General features: G+C 36.9%; 1 protein-coding gene across 3 annotated transcripts in view; it reads right to left on the bottom strand.

Moving 5' to 3' along the window:
* Positions 1–15655, bottom strand: part of ABCA5 (ATP binding cassette subfamily A member 5) — a 59866-nt gene that overhangs the window by 19518 nt on the left and 24693 nt on the right. For all 3 annotated transcript variants that reach the window (XM_080680761.1, XM_080680762.1, XM_080680763.1), the window contains 9 exons: positions 14490–14628; positions 12300–12390; positions 11971–12110; positions 10936–11055; positions 9289–9490; positions 7787–7956; positions 5232–5359; positions 4679–4816; positions 2642–2755 (listed from right to left, as the gene is read on the bottom strand). In XM_080680761.1, coding sequence (XP_080536887.1) covers positions 2642–2755; positions 4679–4816; positions 5232–5359; positions 7787–7956; positions 9289–9490; positions 10936–11055; positions 11971–12110; positions 12300–12390; positions 14490–14628 — 1242 coding nt within the window. The remainder of the gene's footprint in view (positions 1–2641; positions 2756–4678; positions 4817–5231; positions 5360–7786; positions 7957–9288; positions 9491–10935; positions 11056–11970; positions 12111–12299; positions 12391–14489; positions 14629–15655) is intronic.

Here is a 15655-nt window from a genome sequence, read left to right as displayed (position 1 = left end):
AGGGACTCTCACTTTAAAAAAGTAACCTTTCATGAAAACATTAATAAACTGCCAAGAACCCTCTGGGTTTACATAGGGCTTTCAGCTTAAGCATGAAACTGCACAGATAATGCATTTAAGAGTTTTTTATATACTCTTTTGTAGTACATACATGCAAGCTATTGCTACTACAAGTAAACAGCATTTTCATGAGCACTAAGAGTAACTTAAATGAGTTTTCTAACTCTCTAATGCTCTCATTGCTTAATTTGAATTTTAAAAATCTGTTACAAATCCAAATTCCTAACCATTTTATTCAGTTGATTCTGTCATCTATAAAAACATCACTCCTAATAAAAGTATTGTCTGAAAGCAGCAGCCAGAGAGCGAGGTAAGGGAAGCACGTAACACAGAGTTAAGAAGAGGAGGAGCCCCGCTGGTGTGGCTCGGTGGCTGAGCGTAGACCTAGGAACCAAGAGATCATGGTCCAATTCCCAGTCAGGGTTGTGGGCTCAGTCCCCGCCACTAGGGGGCGTGCAGGAGGCAGCCGATCAATGATTCTACCTCATCATTGATGATTCTATCTCTCTCTCCCTCTCCCTTCCTCTCTGAAATCAATTAAAAAAAAAAAAAGAGGAGAAATGATCTTTTTAAAAAGGACAACTTTTGTGTTCAATAAATTATAACAAAATATAAATTCCAATATAAATATAAAAACATAAACCAAGTCAAATATAATTATTTTCGATAATCCAACTGGATGCTTTTGTTATTCGTACATTGCTGGTGGGAATGTCAAACAGCATATCCACTCTGGAAAACAATTTTTAATAAAACTAAACTTTCAATCACTATACAACACAGCACTCTACTCTTGGACATTTTTACTCTTGGGCATTTATCACAGATATATGAAAACGTATGTTCACACAAAAACCTGTACACAAATGTTCACAGCAGTTTAATTCGTAATAGTAAAAAATTGGAACAATCCAGATCCACATCATAAAATACCACCCAGCAATAAAAAGAAGGAAATACTAATGCATGCAATTTATATGAACCTCCAGGGAATTATGCAGAGTGAGAAAAACCACACCCCAAAGAAAATATGCTCTGATTCCATTTAATCATTCTGGAAACATCAAAATTATCGAAATGGAGAACAAATTAGTAGTTGCCAGAGGTCAGGGAGGGGGAGGGTTGGCATGTGGGCTTGGAAAGGGCCACAGAAGGGATCTCTGTGATGACAGATCTATTCTGCTCTTGACGTCAATATCCTGGCTTTTACTGTACTATAGTTTTGCAAGATGTTTTTATTGGGGTTAAGTGGATAGATCTCACTATATTATATTTTACAACCAATATAAATCCACGATTACCTCAAAAATCTGAATTAAAAACCATTTAAGTGGAAACAAAAAAGAGAAAAATGCAATTGTCTATTAAGTTTTATCTTTGGTAAAGATTATGGATAATTTTTATTTTCTTTATACTTTCCTATATTTTCTAAATTAGTATAATGAATATGTATAACAGAAAAATGGAGGATTTTTTAAAATATCTCCTGAGTCTCATGTATTAGTTTTAGATGAGGCTTAACCTCATTATTAATCGCACTTTGTAAATTACTTTAGACAACGAATTGAACTGAACTAAGAACAGACCCAAAGAGAATGAGAATTTTGATTAGAGGAGTAAGAAAAAGACAATCACAGCAGAGTGAAGAGTTGAAGGCTCTGTCAAAAGCTCAAAAACTGTGTAAGATCACCTGCATCTGCTGGATGGGGGATATTAAAAAGAGAAAGGGACAGAAAAGAAAGTGGAAGAATACTAAAGATCCTCTGTACACACAGCAATTTTTTCTAGGCCCTGGTAATGACAGAAATTTCCAAGCTTTTTTTTTTTTCACTTACCACCAAATTAAATGCCTTATACAATCAACACATTCCATTAAAGGTTAAAGGGGAGTGCACCAATTAAGAACATCAGGATCACAGTCAGTTCCCAGATCTACTACTGAACCCAGATGAGTCAACCTGCACACATTACATGAACACCTCCATCCTCCATTTCCTGACATATAAAGTGGGTCACATAAAACTTACCTCACAAGGTTGTAAGAATTAAAGGATGCAACTTTTAAAGATGGCAAGGATTTGAGTAATATAGCTATTACTACAGGATAGGGTAAATGTAGGTTTACAGCTGACCGTATAGAACATAATACAATAATTAAGAATACAAGAATAAACTGTTTCGTGTACTCACAACTGTAAACCTACTTTACCCCACCCTGTATTACTATGAATGTATTTATACCCCATTTGCTTACTCCTGAAATAAGTATACATAAGCCTTGCACTCATGCAAAATGTGTTTTTTTTAAATATATATTTTTATTGATTTTAGAGAGGAAGGGAGAGGGAGAGATAGGAACATCAATGATGGGAGAGAATCATTGACTGGCTACCTCCTGCACACTGGGGATCAAGCCTGCAACCTAGGAATATGCCCTGAATGGGAATCAAACCACGACCGCCTGGTTCACAGGTCAACGCTCAACCACTAAACCATACCAGCTGGGCCAAAATAGGTTATTTTTTAATGTGATTTCTTATTAGCAAACTATACTTGTAGTTTTTTTTCACTGAGTCATTACCTTATGATTCTCTGCATTTTCCATGGCAAAGTAAGGTGGCATTGCAGTAGCAATGATTCCAAGTAAAGTTGCTTGAAAATACAGCTCAATTTTAAAAACGATGTCTGTAATTTCCTGAAAAACAACCGCAGATTAAGAAATGGAACTAAGAATCATTTGATACATCTTAGTACGTTCGAAAAGATTATCAAAACCTCTGAAGAAACCCATTAAGATAACCATCCTAGGCATAGTCTACAGCGGTAGCCAACCTTTCAGACCTCACGGACCACCAGTGGTCCGCAGACCACCGGTTGGCGACCGCTGGTCTATATAAAATTGAAAAGTAAAATTGAAGAGCAGTTAGCATATCCACCAATGGCCTTATGCAATGAACATGACCATCTCACAATCATCTTGGAAGCCTACATTAGGCTGCCTGGACTGTAAGCCAGCTGGGATCTTCACGCCCTACTTTTCTCCAATGGGAAAAGCTGTACCCAAGCTCAACTTCCTGGGGAACCAGGAACTTTTGTCCCAAGCAGGGGGGTCTATATTCCCACACAGAGGTCCCAAAGGATCCTCATTGCTCCAAGCAATGATGGAGTATGCCATACATTTCTTTAACATCTTTTTCCCTCTGTCATTATTATTACTGCCCCTGAATTAACTCAGACACTCCATTACCTATCATCTAAGCTATTTAGTAAAAGAATCTCTGATTTTTTTTTTATTTTCTTCCTGCCACAATTCTCCAAACAGAAATCCCTCTCTACCCTGGTGCCAGTGAATTTTTTTTTTAATCCTCACCTGAGGATATTTTTCCATTGATTTTTAGAGAAAGTGGAAGAGAAGGGAAGAGTTAGAGAGAGAGAAACATCTATGTGAGAGAGACACAAAGATCAGTTGCCTCCATATGAGTCCTGACCAAGGCTGGTATCGAGTCTGCAACCAAGGTATGTGCCCTTGACCAGAATCGAACCCGGGACACTTTGGTTTATGGGCCAACTCTCTATCCGCTGAGCCAGACCAGGTAGAGCACCAGTGAACTTTTTAAAATGCAAATTTAATGTTACTCTGTCCCCATACCATGTGATTTCCATTTAAATATGGCAAAGAATTACAGCCAACTAAAAAAAGTTTTGGGTGTAGATTATGCATAAAGACAGAGAGCAGATGGAAAGCAAATTGGGGGTGGAGGTAGAAGAAATAGGGAGTGATGAACTAATAGGCACAAGGGATTCTTGGGGGAGTGTTGAAATATGAAACTGATTTGTGGTGATAGTTATATAACTCTATGAATATAATGAGAACCACTGAGTTGTACATTTTAAATGGGTGAATTAGAAGGTATATGATGTACATCTCAAAAAAGCTGTTAAAAAACAGTGAATGAAACATGCTATTACAGAAAGATATTTGTCCATTTATTTTTCCACATATAAAAAAAGAAACATAAGGACTAAGAGAAAATGTTGAGTATTTCTCTGGAGACAAGTTAATTTTCATATTTCTAACCAATAGTCCCACCTAGAAGAATTGTCTAGATGACTTCTCAAGGTTCTTTCAATATACCTCAGTAACCAGATTTTAGCTGAACGATATTCATTTTTAAATTATATTAACTTTTCTATGATTAATATAAAAAATACTTATACTTTACAAAAATGTCAGCACCAACACAGAACACTTTGATCCTAAAGTAAACTAATACTAGGGACTCCTAACCCCAGATGTAAACCATCCCCAAGTTTTAAGAAGACTAGGACAATGGTCGGCAAACTCATTAGTCAACAGAGCCAAATATCAACAGTACAACGATTGAAATATTTTTGAGAGCCCAATTTTTTTAAACTTAAACTTCTTCTAATGCCACTTCTTCAAAATAGACTCGCCCAGGGTGTGGCATTTTGTGGAAGAGCCACACTCAAGGGGCCAAAGAGCCGCGAGTGGCTCGCGAGCCGCAGTTTGCTGACCATGGGACTAGATGTCACAAGATGAACTTCTTCACATTTTATTATTGTACGCACACACACTCACAGTTTTTAATTTGCTTACTTGAAAGAATGGGGTATTCCAGACCTGGATGCTTTCAGTCACATTTAACTGATAAAGGTAGTAGTTACTAATGATGTTCATCAATACAGGCAAAGCATAAACCATAGTACTGTTGAAAACAGCTGTAAAAACATAGTCCTACAAGTTGGAAAAGAGAGACTTATTACATACCATATATAAACATAAATGGATATATTGTTGCTATGTATCAAGCTTTTCTCATCCCTGAAGCTAATTCTCATTAACTGTACTGAAAGCTACTCAGCAAATCATAGAAATAATACTCAATGACAAATACAACCTGGTTTGGAATCTACAGATATTTCGATATTTTAAACAAAAATGTAACATAAAATTAAATTCCTTTAAGCTTTATTTATTGGTCATCCATCAGGGCACAAAATATATTCTAAATAAACACAGCTATTATTTCCAAAAGTAAATTCTAATTTCAGCCTAATGAGGCCAAATCGGCAAATGATTAATTTTAGAGGAAATATCTTAACCTTTCATAACTTTCCAATGGGTATTCCTTCATATACCTTACCCTTACCTTTTCTGAATGCATCACATTTAAAGCTGCACTGTGGGGAGCAGCAGACACATAGTCACTGTCATTAAACATCGTCACCATGATGTTCTGGTTTGTGAAAAAGGTAATAAGATCACTGATATCTGAGTCTGGTGTTAGGGAAAAAGCAAACAGTAAAGAATCAGTTCAAATGACAAACAGATATAGGCTTTTAATAACACTGGAATGAGCCCCTCTCTTCCTTAGAAAGTATTTTATCTTCATCGGCTAAGACGTGACTAAGAACACTGGCTCTGGAGCCAGTCAGCCTGACACAGAACCTGAAGGCGACTGCAAATTTTAGCTGCTGCTACTGCTAAGACTCACACTGAAATTCTACCTATCTTCCCTGAAATTTGGTTAGTGACAATAAAATCTATCTGGCAGTTTTATGTATCAAGATAACCTGTGGGCTTAGAAAGATAAGAAATCTTGGTGTGAAGTTCGGGAACATTACTCCTTTAGAGGATTTCTGTACGGTCTGAACAGACAAGTTTTATAAATGTTGACTGCCTTAACTACCTTAAAATAGGAATACACATTATCAGGTCTCCATCTACAGTCTTTAAATTGCCTGGAGCCAAGGGAAAAACTAGAACCTAGCTAAGTTTAAAATTCATACCAACATGCCTGATAATGAAAACATTTCATTATCACAAAAGCCAGAACTCAAGGAAGGACAAATGTGACTTGGAGAAAAATTGAAACCAACCGAAGAAAACACTATCAGTAACTCAGTAGTATGGCAGGGTGGATCAGGCTCAGGACCAAACCTGAGTGTCACAGAGAACAGTGATCTTGGTGAGACTACATTTATTCCTATCTTGTGCTCTAATTGATCTCTCATCCCCAGCTTGCCGAAGTGGCTCTGTCCTCCTGAGGAGAGAGCTACATTATAACTGAAGGAACTGTATCATATGTGATACAAAAAGCTTTGCAAGGAGGGTAAGATACCGACAATATTTACACACAGAGAAGCCAGTGATTCCTTAACGAAACATGGCTTTATTTAGGACCAAAAGCAAGGCCTAGGAAAATATGGGATACATGTGTAAACAAGCCCAGAAATACTGAAATATTACAGAAGGGACAAAACTTGGGAGATACTAGAATTTCTGCAGATCAGTTGAGAGTGAACTGAAAGCAGAAAGATTTTGAGATACATGTACAACTCCCAAATATACAAACAATGTCACAATATCAGAGTATAAGGCTCCATGCAGTACCATAATTGAGCAACATGAAATGTACATTAAACTCCAAGAATTCTAATACAAGAAAAAATTGCAAAACATAACACTTTCTATTCAAAAGTAGTTTTCTATCAGTAAATGCATTTTCCTTCCGAAAGAATAAAAGTTGCATAATAAACTGAAAGCCAGATTTTAAGAGTAATTTATAATCATCTCCAAGTACAATTATTATATTTTAAACCTGGGCAAAGCTCTTCAGTTAATAGTGAATCAAAAGGAAATATACTAGTCCTGGCCCAGGTGGCTCGATTGGGTGTCATCCAAGACACTGAAAACTTACCATTTGATTCCTGGTCAGGGAACATGCCCAGGTTTGGGGCTCAAAGGTGTGCAGGAGGCAGCTGATCGACATTATGCTCTAGCATCAATGTTTCTCTCTCTCTCTCTCTGGAAAAATCAATAAACTATTCTTAAAAAAAAAAGGTATGAGAATATAACTGAAGTGCTGGGAGATGTTAAACCTCAAAGAGTTTATAAGTATAGAAAGGGTTGTATGAAATGAAAATTTCTAACGTATTTCAGCAAGATAAGCAAATGAAGAGGCTGTGGTTTGCTGTAAGTTTGCCAAGTTAGTTAATCTCAACTTTCTCTTCAAGACCCTGGAGACCACAAACTACCTTTGTATAAAGAAGATGTTGTAGAAATAACTGATCGTATATGAATAGAAGTTTGTTAGAAAGCAGAATCCTACATCAGTATTTTTTATTCTGGCCATTGTTCAGGCCATATGTTTTTTAAAAATTCTTTCATATTTGACAATTATGTAATAAGAATGTTCAATAGCAAATCCAAAAATATGAATTACAAATGCAATGTATTTAACTATAAATATTTACATATAAGGTGATTTTTTCTTAATTCGAATGTTTCAGATAACCCTTAAAAATTTAAACATTTCTATTTGGTAGATAACTGCATAAATATTATATGCAGTAACTCTAAAGAGGGTTTTTCAAATTCTGAAGTTTATTTTGCCCATCATAAATTATGAGATGAAACATGCTGCTCTGAAATAATGCTTCTACTATTAAAAAGGAACTTTGGTGATTGTAAGCTGTATAAGTGAGAAAGTTTTTAAAAACTGTCACCTACACTTTAACCAAAATTTCGTATCTGCAACATACTGCTCAGCATTAATAAGGAACTTTATTTAATTTGGATTTGTGCAGACAGAACATGCCTTTACCTTTCATACATTTCTAAAATCCACATCTCTGACCTATATTTACCCCTCACCCCCATGCCCCAACCAACACACATTCACAGACCTTCACACACTCTCACCAGTAGAATTTTGAAGAAGCAGACTTGTTTTATATTTATGAGGTTTATCTCCAGGTTTTAGGAAATATAAGTCTGGAACAAGTTTGATCGGAACCACAGCACTTTTAAAAGAGCGATGCACCAAAAACATAAAAATCTGAACTGCAAAAAAGATTAAAAGCAGAAGCAACCTGAAAGGGAAAAAAAAAAATAATATAGCTCAAGGCATATTAATATGTAAAACTATTTTTTAAAATCTTCCTTCACATGTTAGTTAAAAGGTACTAATTTAAAAAAAGAAAGGAAGAAAAGGAAAAAACTTGAAAGGTAATAGAATTTCTAACTATTTCAGGACAATATGGACAGAAAGTCAATAGTCAATGACAAAATTAAAAGCTATAAAAGTGTACTTTAGATCATACTACTTATATAGAGTAGGTAAACCTGTCGTTACAACTTTAAAGAACAAGAAGTTATGTCACATTTACACCTATTTTATTGAAGGAAGTAATTCAGGCCCCACCTCTATTCTAACTATTTACTGTCCTTATATTTTAGAAAATGTACGATACAAAAATATTTCAGATACAAGAAAGAAGATGAAAATACAAGTGAAATTTTGAATGCTTCAGATCTTTGAAATTGCATCCTAAGCACGTTAACTCCCACTGTTCCTCTACAGGCAAAGCAAGATGGACTAGAGTCCGTGATAAGAATCATCACTTGCAGCTGGTCTGCTACATAATTTTATTACCCATTCAAAATGCCCTTCTACCGCCCTAACCGGTTTGGCTCAGTGGATAGAGCGTCGGCCTGCGGACTGAAGGGTCCCGGGTTCGATTCCGGTCAAGGGCATGTACCTTGGTTGCGGGCACATCCCCAGTAGGGCGTGTGCAGGAGGCAGCTGATTGATGTTTCTCTCTCATCGATGTTTCTAACTCTCTCTCCCTCTCCCTTCCTCTCTGTAAAATATCAATAAAATATATTTTAAAAAAAACAACAACAAAATGCCCTTCTACCTGGACGGCAGACATCCTTCTACCTTATCCTGCGAAATATCTCTAGATTATATGTAATAGGTATCAAAAGTGGGTAGAGAGATCTTGGATTATCATGCTTTAACATTTTTTTCATTTTCAGAAACCCTATAATAAAAAAATCTGCTATTTACTATAAATATTAGTAATAGATGCAAAACAATTGTGAGAAATATAAATGCAAAGTAAAATTTAAATACGACAGTAATTCAAAAATTACACAATTTGAGAATATTATTTGTCGCTTCCTCACTTTATAAATGAGACCAAAAAATGCTATTTTTTTTTTAAAAAAAAGGGTAAGGCTCTAATTGTATTCAATAAAATTACCATAAGCATATGTTTTCTAACATGTGAAATCAGTTTTAATCTTCCAAAACTACAGAGATTATTTACATATGTCTACATTTTAAAAATTAAGATGGTAATAAATCCAATTTGTATCATTCAAAACAATGCATCAGGCAGAAGAGAGGTGACACTTACACTGATCTCACTGATTTACTTTCACGTTTCAAGGTATGGAAATGAAACTTTGCTATTGTGTACACCTGCTGCTTCCAAAGGTTCATGGTGCTCACTAGGGAAGCCTTGGTTTCAGAAAGCATGAGTAAGCTCTGCTCCATTTCATCAAAAGATTTTGAATCCATTTCTTCCTCAAGTGACTGCTGAGTAAATACGCTGTAATCTATTTGTCAAAACAAAAGATAGAAAATTATGATCTATTCCTTAAAGTAACGAAAATCTTTTTGAAACAGGTAAATGTTAGAGACGCACACATCTGGCAGTGATACAGGTCAAATGGAACTCTCATGTTCTTTGGAAATATTATTAAAAACTGAACAGATGCACAGCTTACAACCCCTGAAATTCTATTAGGTATAAACCCAACAGAGATATGTACATATGTTCACCGAAACACATGTAAAAGAATATTCTTAACTATCACCCTATCCAGAACAGCCATAAAGTGGGAAGAATCCAAAGGCTATCAAATGTGATAAGTTGTGAAATATTCCTGTAATAGTTTAAAACAATGAAAGTTAACAAACTACTGTCCAAATACAGTAGAAGGAATCTTATAAACATAATATTAAGTAAAAGAAGCCAAACACAGAAGAGACACGCTATGAGTGATTTCATTAGACCAGTGATTTTCAACCAGTATGCAAAACCTGCCCGACTGGTGTGGCTGTGGCTGAGCGTTGAGCCATGAACCAAGAGGTCCAGTGTCTGATTCCCAGTCAGGGCACATGCCGAGGTTGCAGGCTTGATCCCCAGTAGGGGGCCTGCAGGAGGCAGCTGATCAATGATTCTCTTATTGATGGTTCTTTCTCGCTCTTTCTCTCCCTCTCTCTCTAAAATATCAATAAAAACATGTTTTAAGAATAAAACATGTAATACCTGATGACTGTCAAATAAAAAAATGACACCACTAATACAACAATAGCCATCCAGAATGAATGAATCAAAATTATACCTATTATTTGGTCAGACTGATAAAAATATATACTTTTTGGTATGCCACAGTAATTCATTTGTGTGCCATGAGAAGAAAAAGATTGAAAATCACTGTATCAGACCAAGAATAGACAAAACTAATCAATGAAGATAGGAATCAAGGTGCTATTTTTATAACTGACTTAATTTCAAACAGATAAAAAAAGAATAAAAAGAGATGAAAAGTGGCTTCCATATGAGAACCACAGAGACTTTTTGGATTTACACTAAATTTAAAAAATAAGTAAACATTTAAAATTTGAAGAGTGGCATGGAATAATGCATAAAATAGTATTTACATACAATCTGGTTGTCCTGGCATCCTACCAATTCAATCAGGGGTCCTCAAACTTTTTAAACAGGGGGCCAGTTCACTGTCCCTCAGACGGTTGGAGGGCCGGACTATAGTTTAAAAAAAAAACTATGAACAAATTCCTATGCGCACTGCGGGCCTGGGACGAGTCGGCTGCTAAGCAGGACAGGCAGTGGCACCCGGCGGGCCGGATACATGTCCTCGGCGGGCCACATGTGGCCGGCGGGCCGTAGTTTGAGGACCCCTGGTAGATGAATGACTTTGTAAGATGAACAAGTCTAATCCCTCTCCCTAAAATGTATTGTTACTTTTGTTTTTACCTGCTTGGTCTATTTCTGCTTCAACTTCTAGGTTTAAGAATACATCTTCCAAAGTCGTCATGGAAACACCATAAGAAATAACACCCAAACTTGAATGAGTGTCTAGAGCAGAAAATAAACCTGAAAGAAAATGTAAAAGAATGTTGTAGAGTTAAGCATACTGTCATGAATTATTCTGAAATATCGTTTTAAAAACAGGATGTGTCTAAATTTACTCTGCTGGCACAGTGGTCCTCAATTTAACATTCTTATAAATTGCTAAGAGCCCCAAGGAATGTTTGTTTATAGAAATATGTTAGATATTTATCATATTATAAATGAAAAGAAATATTTTACGGGACAGAATGATAGGCAGGGTACATGAAGTTGGCATAGGTAATTCCATCCAGTTAGTTAATGATTCTGTTTTATTTCTTGAAAGAAACCAATTAAACTAACAAGAAGTTTCTATCTGATTATGAGATAAATGCTGAGAATTCTGCACAACATATGTACAGTAGTAGTATCTTTTTGGTTCTTAAGAGATCCCTAAACAGATATACTGGTAAGAGACTGAGTTTCAGTTCTATATTATAAAGTGAAAAACTAATAAAAGAATTCAATGGTTTAACATACAATAATGTATTTTATCATGAAATCAAGAAAAAGAGAAAAGAACTTTAGGACATACACAATTATATATGTGGTATGTATATATATGTAAATATATGTGTGCATGTGTATATATATATGTATATGTACACACACACAAATCTTATTCTGAAGCCTACAAATAGAGCAATTTCTTTCTTTCTTTACACAATTATTTACCAAAGTTAATATATTAGTTTCTTGCATGCTGTTTGTAAAAAAAAAAAAAGAAACATGTAAGCTAGTTGTATTTCTGATTTTCTAAAACAAAATAAAGTAGAAACAGATTATTAACTCTGGGCACCTGGGAGCATGCAAATATTACACAGAAAAGTAAAAAAGTAAACAAAACCTCCTAATGCAAGACCCTAGTTCAACCGCCAAGAATCTGAAAGTAGGTAATACCTGAAAATTTGTCCATGTCCTTGAAAGGCAAGCTATATACAAGTTGCTGGTCATTCTGTTGTAATAAAGTAGCTCCAGGTACATGTTGTTTAACCAGAGAAGAAAGAGATTCTGTGGCACAGTATCTGTCTATGTACATGCTAGAGAAAACAAAAAATCGTATTTTTTTGTGATTATTCAGTAAATAACCAAAAAGTAAACTCTGAATGCTTTAAAGTTAGTGCCAAAAAAGTAAAACTGTCCAAAGCACATTAGTGCAAGCCCTAAGTATAACAACAATAGATCAAGAATATAATAAAGAATAGAGCCAATAAAGAATGGATAGATACCTCAGACGGTAGCCAATCCCCCATTTACTTTTGAGAAACATTGAGGAACCAACACATTTCAACATTCCTTGCGATATAACAGCTTTCCTATCTGCAAACAGAAATTTGCATTTCAATTTTTAAGTTAGTAACAGCATTAATAACTGGCATTCATATTTTATGGATTACTATATGAGAACCAATGTATTAGTTGATTAAATTATCACAACCACCTTTTGAGAAAGGTACTAGATTATCATCATCTGCTTTTTAGACAAGACCACTGAGGCAATGAGAAACTATACAATTTGCCCACATTTCACATATTAAATGACAAAGCCAGGAATTGAACCCAACCAGTCTAACTCTTTGAGTCTATTTTCCTAATACTGCTCCAAGTATTTCAGACTCTTCCTAAGACTTACTATACAAGCACTTTCATGATTTCCTTTATAACCAAAGGTAAAAACGTGACAAAAAAAGCAACAGAAACAAAATGTTAGTTGTTTTAGCAAAGATACTAATGAAAAAATGGCATGCCAAATTTATTAGATTAGATTATAAGCAGAAAGTGGTTGCCCTAGAATTTCAAACTCTTGGACTTTCTCAGTTATTAAAAACCAGTGGCCCGGTGCACGAAATTTGTGCAGGGTGGGGGAGGGGGGGTTGGAGGTATCCCTCAGCTGGCCTGCACCCTCTCCAATCTGGGACCCCTAGAGGGATGTCCGACTGCCAGGATAGGCCCGATCCCAAAGGGCAGTCGGACATCCCTCTTGCAATCTGGGACTGCTGGCTCCTAACCGCTCACATGCCTGCCTGCTTGATCGCCCCTAACTGCCCCCCCGCCAGCCTGATCGCCCCCAACTGCCCACCCCCGCCAGCCTGATCACCCCCAACTGTCCCCCCGCCAGCCTGATCGCCCCCAACTGCTCCCCCCCCCAGTGTGATCACCCCAACTACCCCCCTGCCAGCCTGATTGCCTCCGACTGCCCCCCCGCTGGCCTGCTCACCCCTGACTGCCCCTCCCGCCGGCCTGCTCGCCTCCGACTGCTCCCCTGCCAGCCTACTCACCCCCAACTGCCCCCTGCGGGCCTGCTCGCCCCCAACTAACCCCCTGCTGGCCTGCTTGCCCCTAACCGCCTCTGCCTCGGCCCCGCCACCATGGCTTTGTCCGGAAGGACATCTGGAAGGTCTCCTGGTTTAATTAGCATATTACCCTTTTATTAGTATAGATCAGGCGTCCTCAAACTACGGCCTGCAGACCACATGCGGCCTGCCGAGGACATTTATTCGGCCCGCTGGGTGCCGCTGCTTGTCCTGCTTAGCAGCCGACTCGTCCCGGGCCCTCAGTGCGCATAGGAATTTGTTCATAGTTTTTTTTTTAAACTATAGTCCGGCCCTCCAACGGTCTGAGGGACAGTGAACTGGCCCCCTGTTTAAAAAGTTTGAGGACCCCTGGTATAGATTATGCGTTGAATTTTTTCAGACATCTGTTTGTGTTGAGAATTGTGCAGAAACCAGTTAACATAGCAGACCTAAGACTATTATTCTTAGAACAGCCTGCTTATAATGTTGTGGCTCTTTAAACTGGTGTCTGGAAACATGGATTTTAGGAGTGTTCCCACCATTCCCAGAACAGATAAGGGTGGCTCACTGTACCTAAACTTTACAAACAACATAGATTATATTAACATCTGCTTTTGTTCTGGGAATCTGTAATTTGGGTACTTGCTAGGCAGAGGGTGCCTATGTGACCAGTGCCCAATGAATACCTTGGGCACCAAGTCTCTAATGAGCTTTCCTAGTAGACAATTCACATGTGTTGCTAACAATTCATTGCTGGACAAACTGAGCACATCCTGTGTGACCAGTGTGAGAGGATTCTGGGAAGCTTGTGTCTGGTTTCCTCCAGAGTTTGTCCCACGTGCCTTTTCCTGTTGCTTACTTTGCTTTGTATCTGACAGTTTCACTGTAATATATGCATGAGTGTGACTATGCTGAGTCCTATGAGTTCTCCCAGCAAATGATTAATCCTTGAGTAGTCTTAAGGCCTCTCCAATACAAAAATATGTAACTTTTAAAAATATGTTTAAACCTTTCTTAAGAGCACCAGCTTCCTTATTTATTCCTCAAAAGTTGACTTCTCTATGTCCAATCTCCCATTTGGCACCATGACCTTATCCTTCAAAAATAAAAGTAAAAAAATCTCACCAGCAAGAATGTCAGCTTCATCCATGAAATGAGTACTAAACACTGTAACTCGATTAGATTTTCTGTATTTCAGAAGATTCCAAACAATATGACGAGAACAGGGGTCCATTCCAGCTGTTGGTTCATCTAGCAAGAGTATCTGTGTGAAACGACAAGGGGAGGGAGGGAATCCTCATGAAAACTAAATATACAAAACTTATGTGAACTTAAATGCTTCCCCATTTCAAGTTATTATTTCCAACTGGAACTCTATTAGTTCTGAGTTTTTTTGCTCATATTTGAGCATAGATTTTAAAGTTATCAGTTTGGCAAATGAATATTTTCCTTGCTTTAATTATAAAAGACTAATGTCTACAACGTAACATATAAGTGTAATAACAATCAGATAAACTTAAAACAAAATATTAAGTAGATTGTTTTTACCTGAACAATCAAATGCTATAAATGTAACAGCTGCTTGTTAGAGAAGCAATTTGTTTTAAGCACATTTTCAATTTCAAAAAAACATGGTGGTGAGGGTTGGGAGAAAGATAAATGAACATAAAGCCAGAACCCAGAGCCGTCCCTGAGCTGCAGCAGCAAGGACAAATGTCACAGGACGGTAGGGACCCCTGGATCTCCTAGCTGCAGGCACGTACCTAGCAGCTTTCTAGCACTTTGCAAAGGATTTTATCAGCTAGTTATGTGTTTCTCAGGACAGAGAACAGCACAAAAGAGACACATACAAAATTAAATCAGCAGGGCAGTGAAAAACAAAACAATTCTTTTCATACTATTCTAAGAATTTTATTATGAGCTATTACAGATATACAGTAAATTACAGAGAATAATAGAACAATACTGTTATATCCACCAGTGCAATTTAACAAATCTTATTTCTGGCCATATTTTCCTCAGATCTTTTTTTTAATAAATAAAACTTCGCAGCTGTAACTAAAGGCCACCCATTCCATTCCTCTTCCCAGTGGTGACCGCTATCGTAAAGATGTTATGCATCTTTCTTACTTCCTTATTAAAGCCTTATTACTATAATTACTTTTATAATAACATACAGTATTTTATGCATGTTTAAACTTCATAATGTGTGTGTATATACATCTTTCTACAACCTATATTTTTATTTAGCATAACTTAAATTTATGGCATCAGTGACACAATATTTGTTT

This window comes from Plecotus auritus (genome assembly GCF_963455305.1).
Source record: "Plecotus auritus genome assembly, chromosome: 7".
Lineage (NCBI taxonomy): Eukaryota > Metazoa > Chordata > Mammalia > Chiroptera > Vespertilionidae > Plecotus > Plecotus auritus.
The sequence above is the reverse complement of the archived record's forward strand: the minus strand, read 5'-3'. Positions and strand labels throughout refer to the sequence as shown.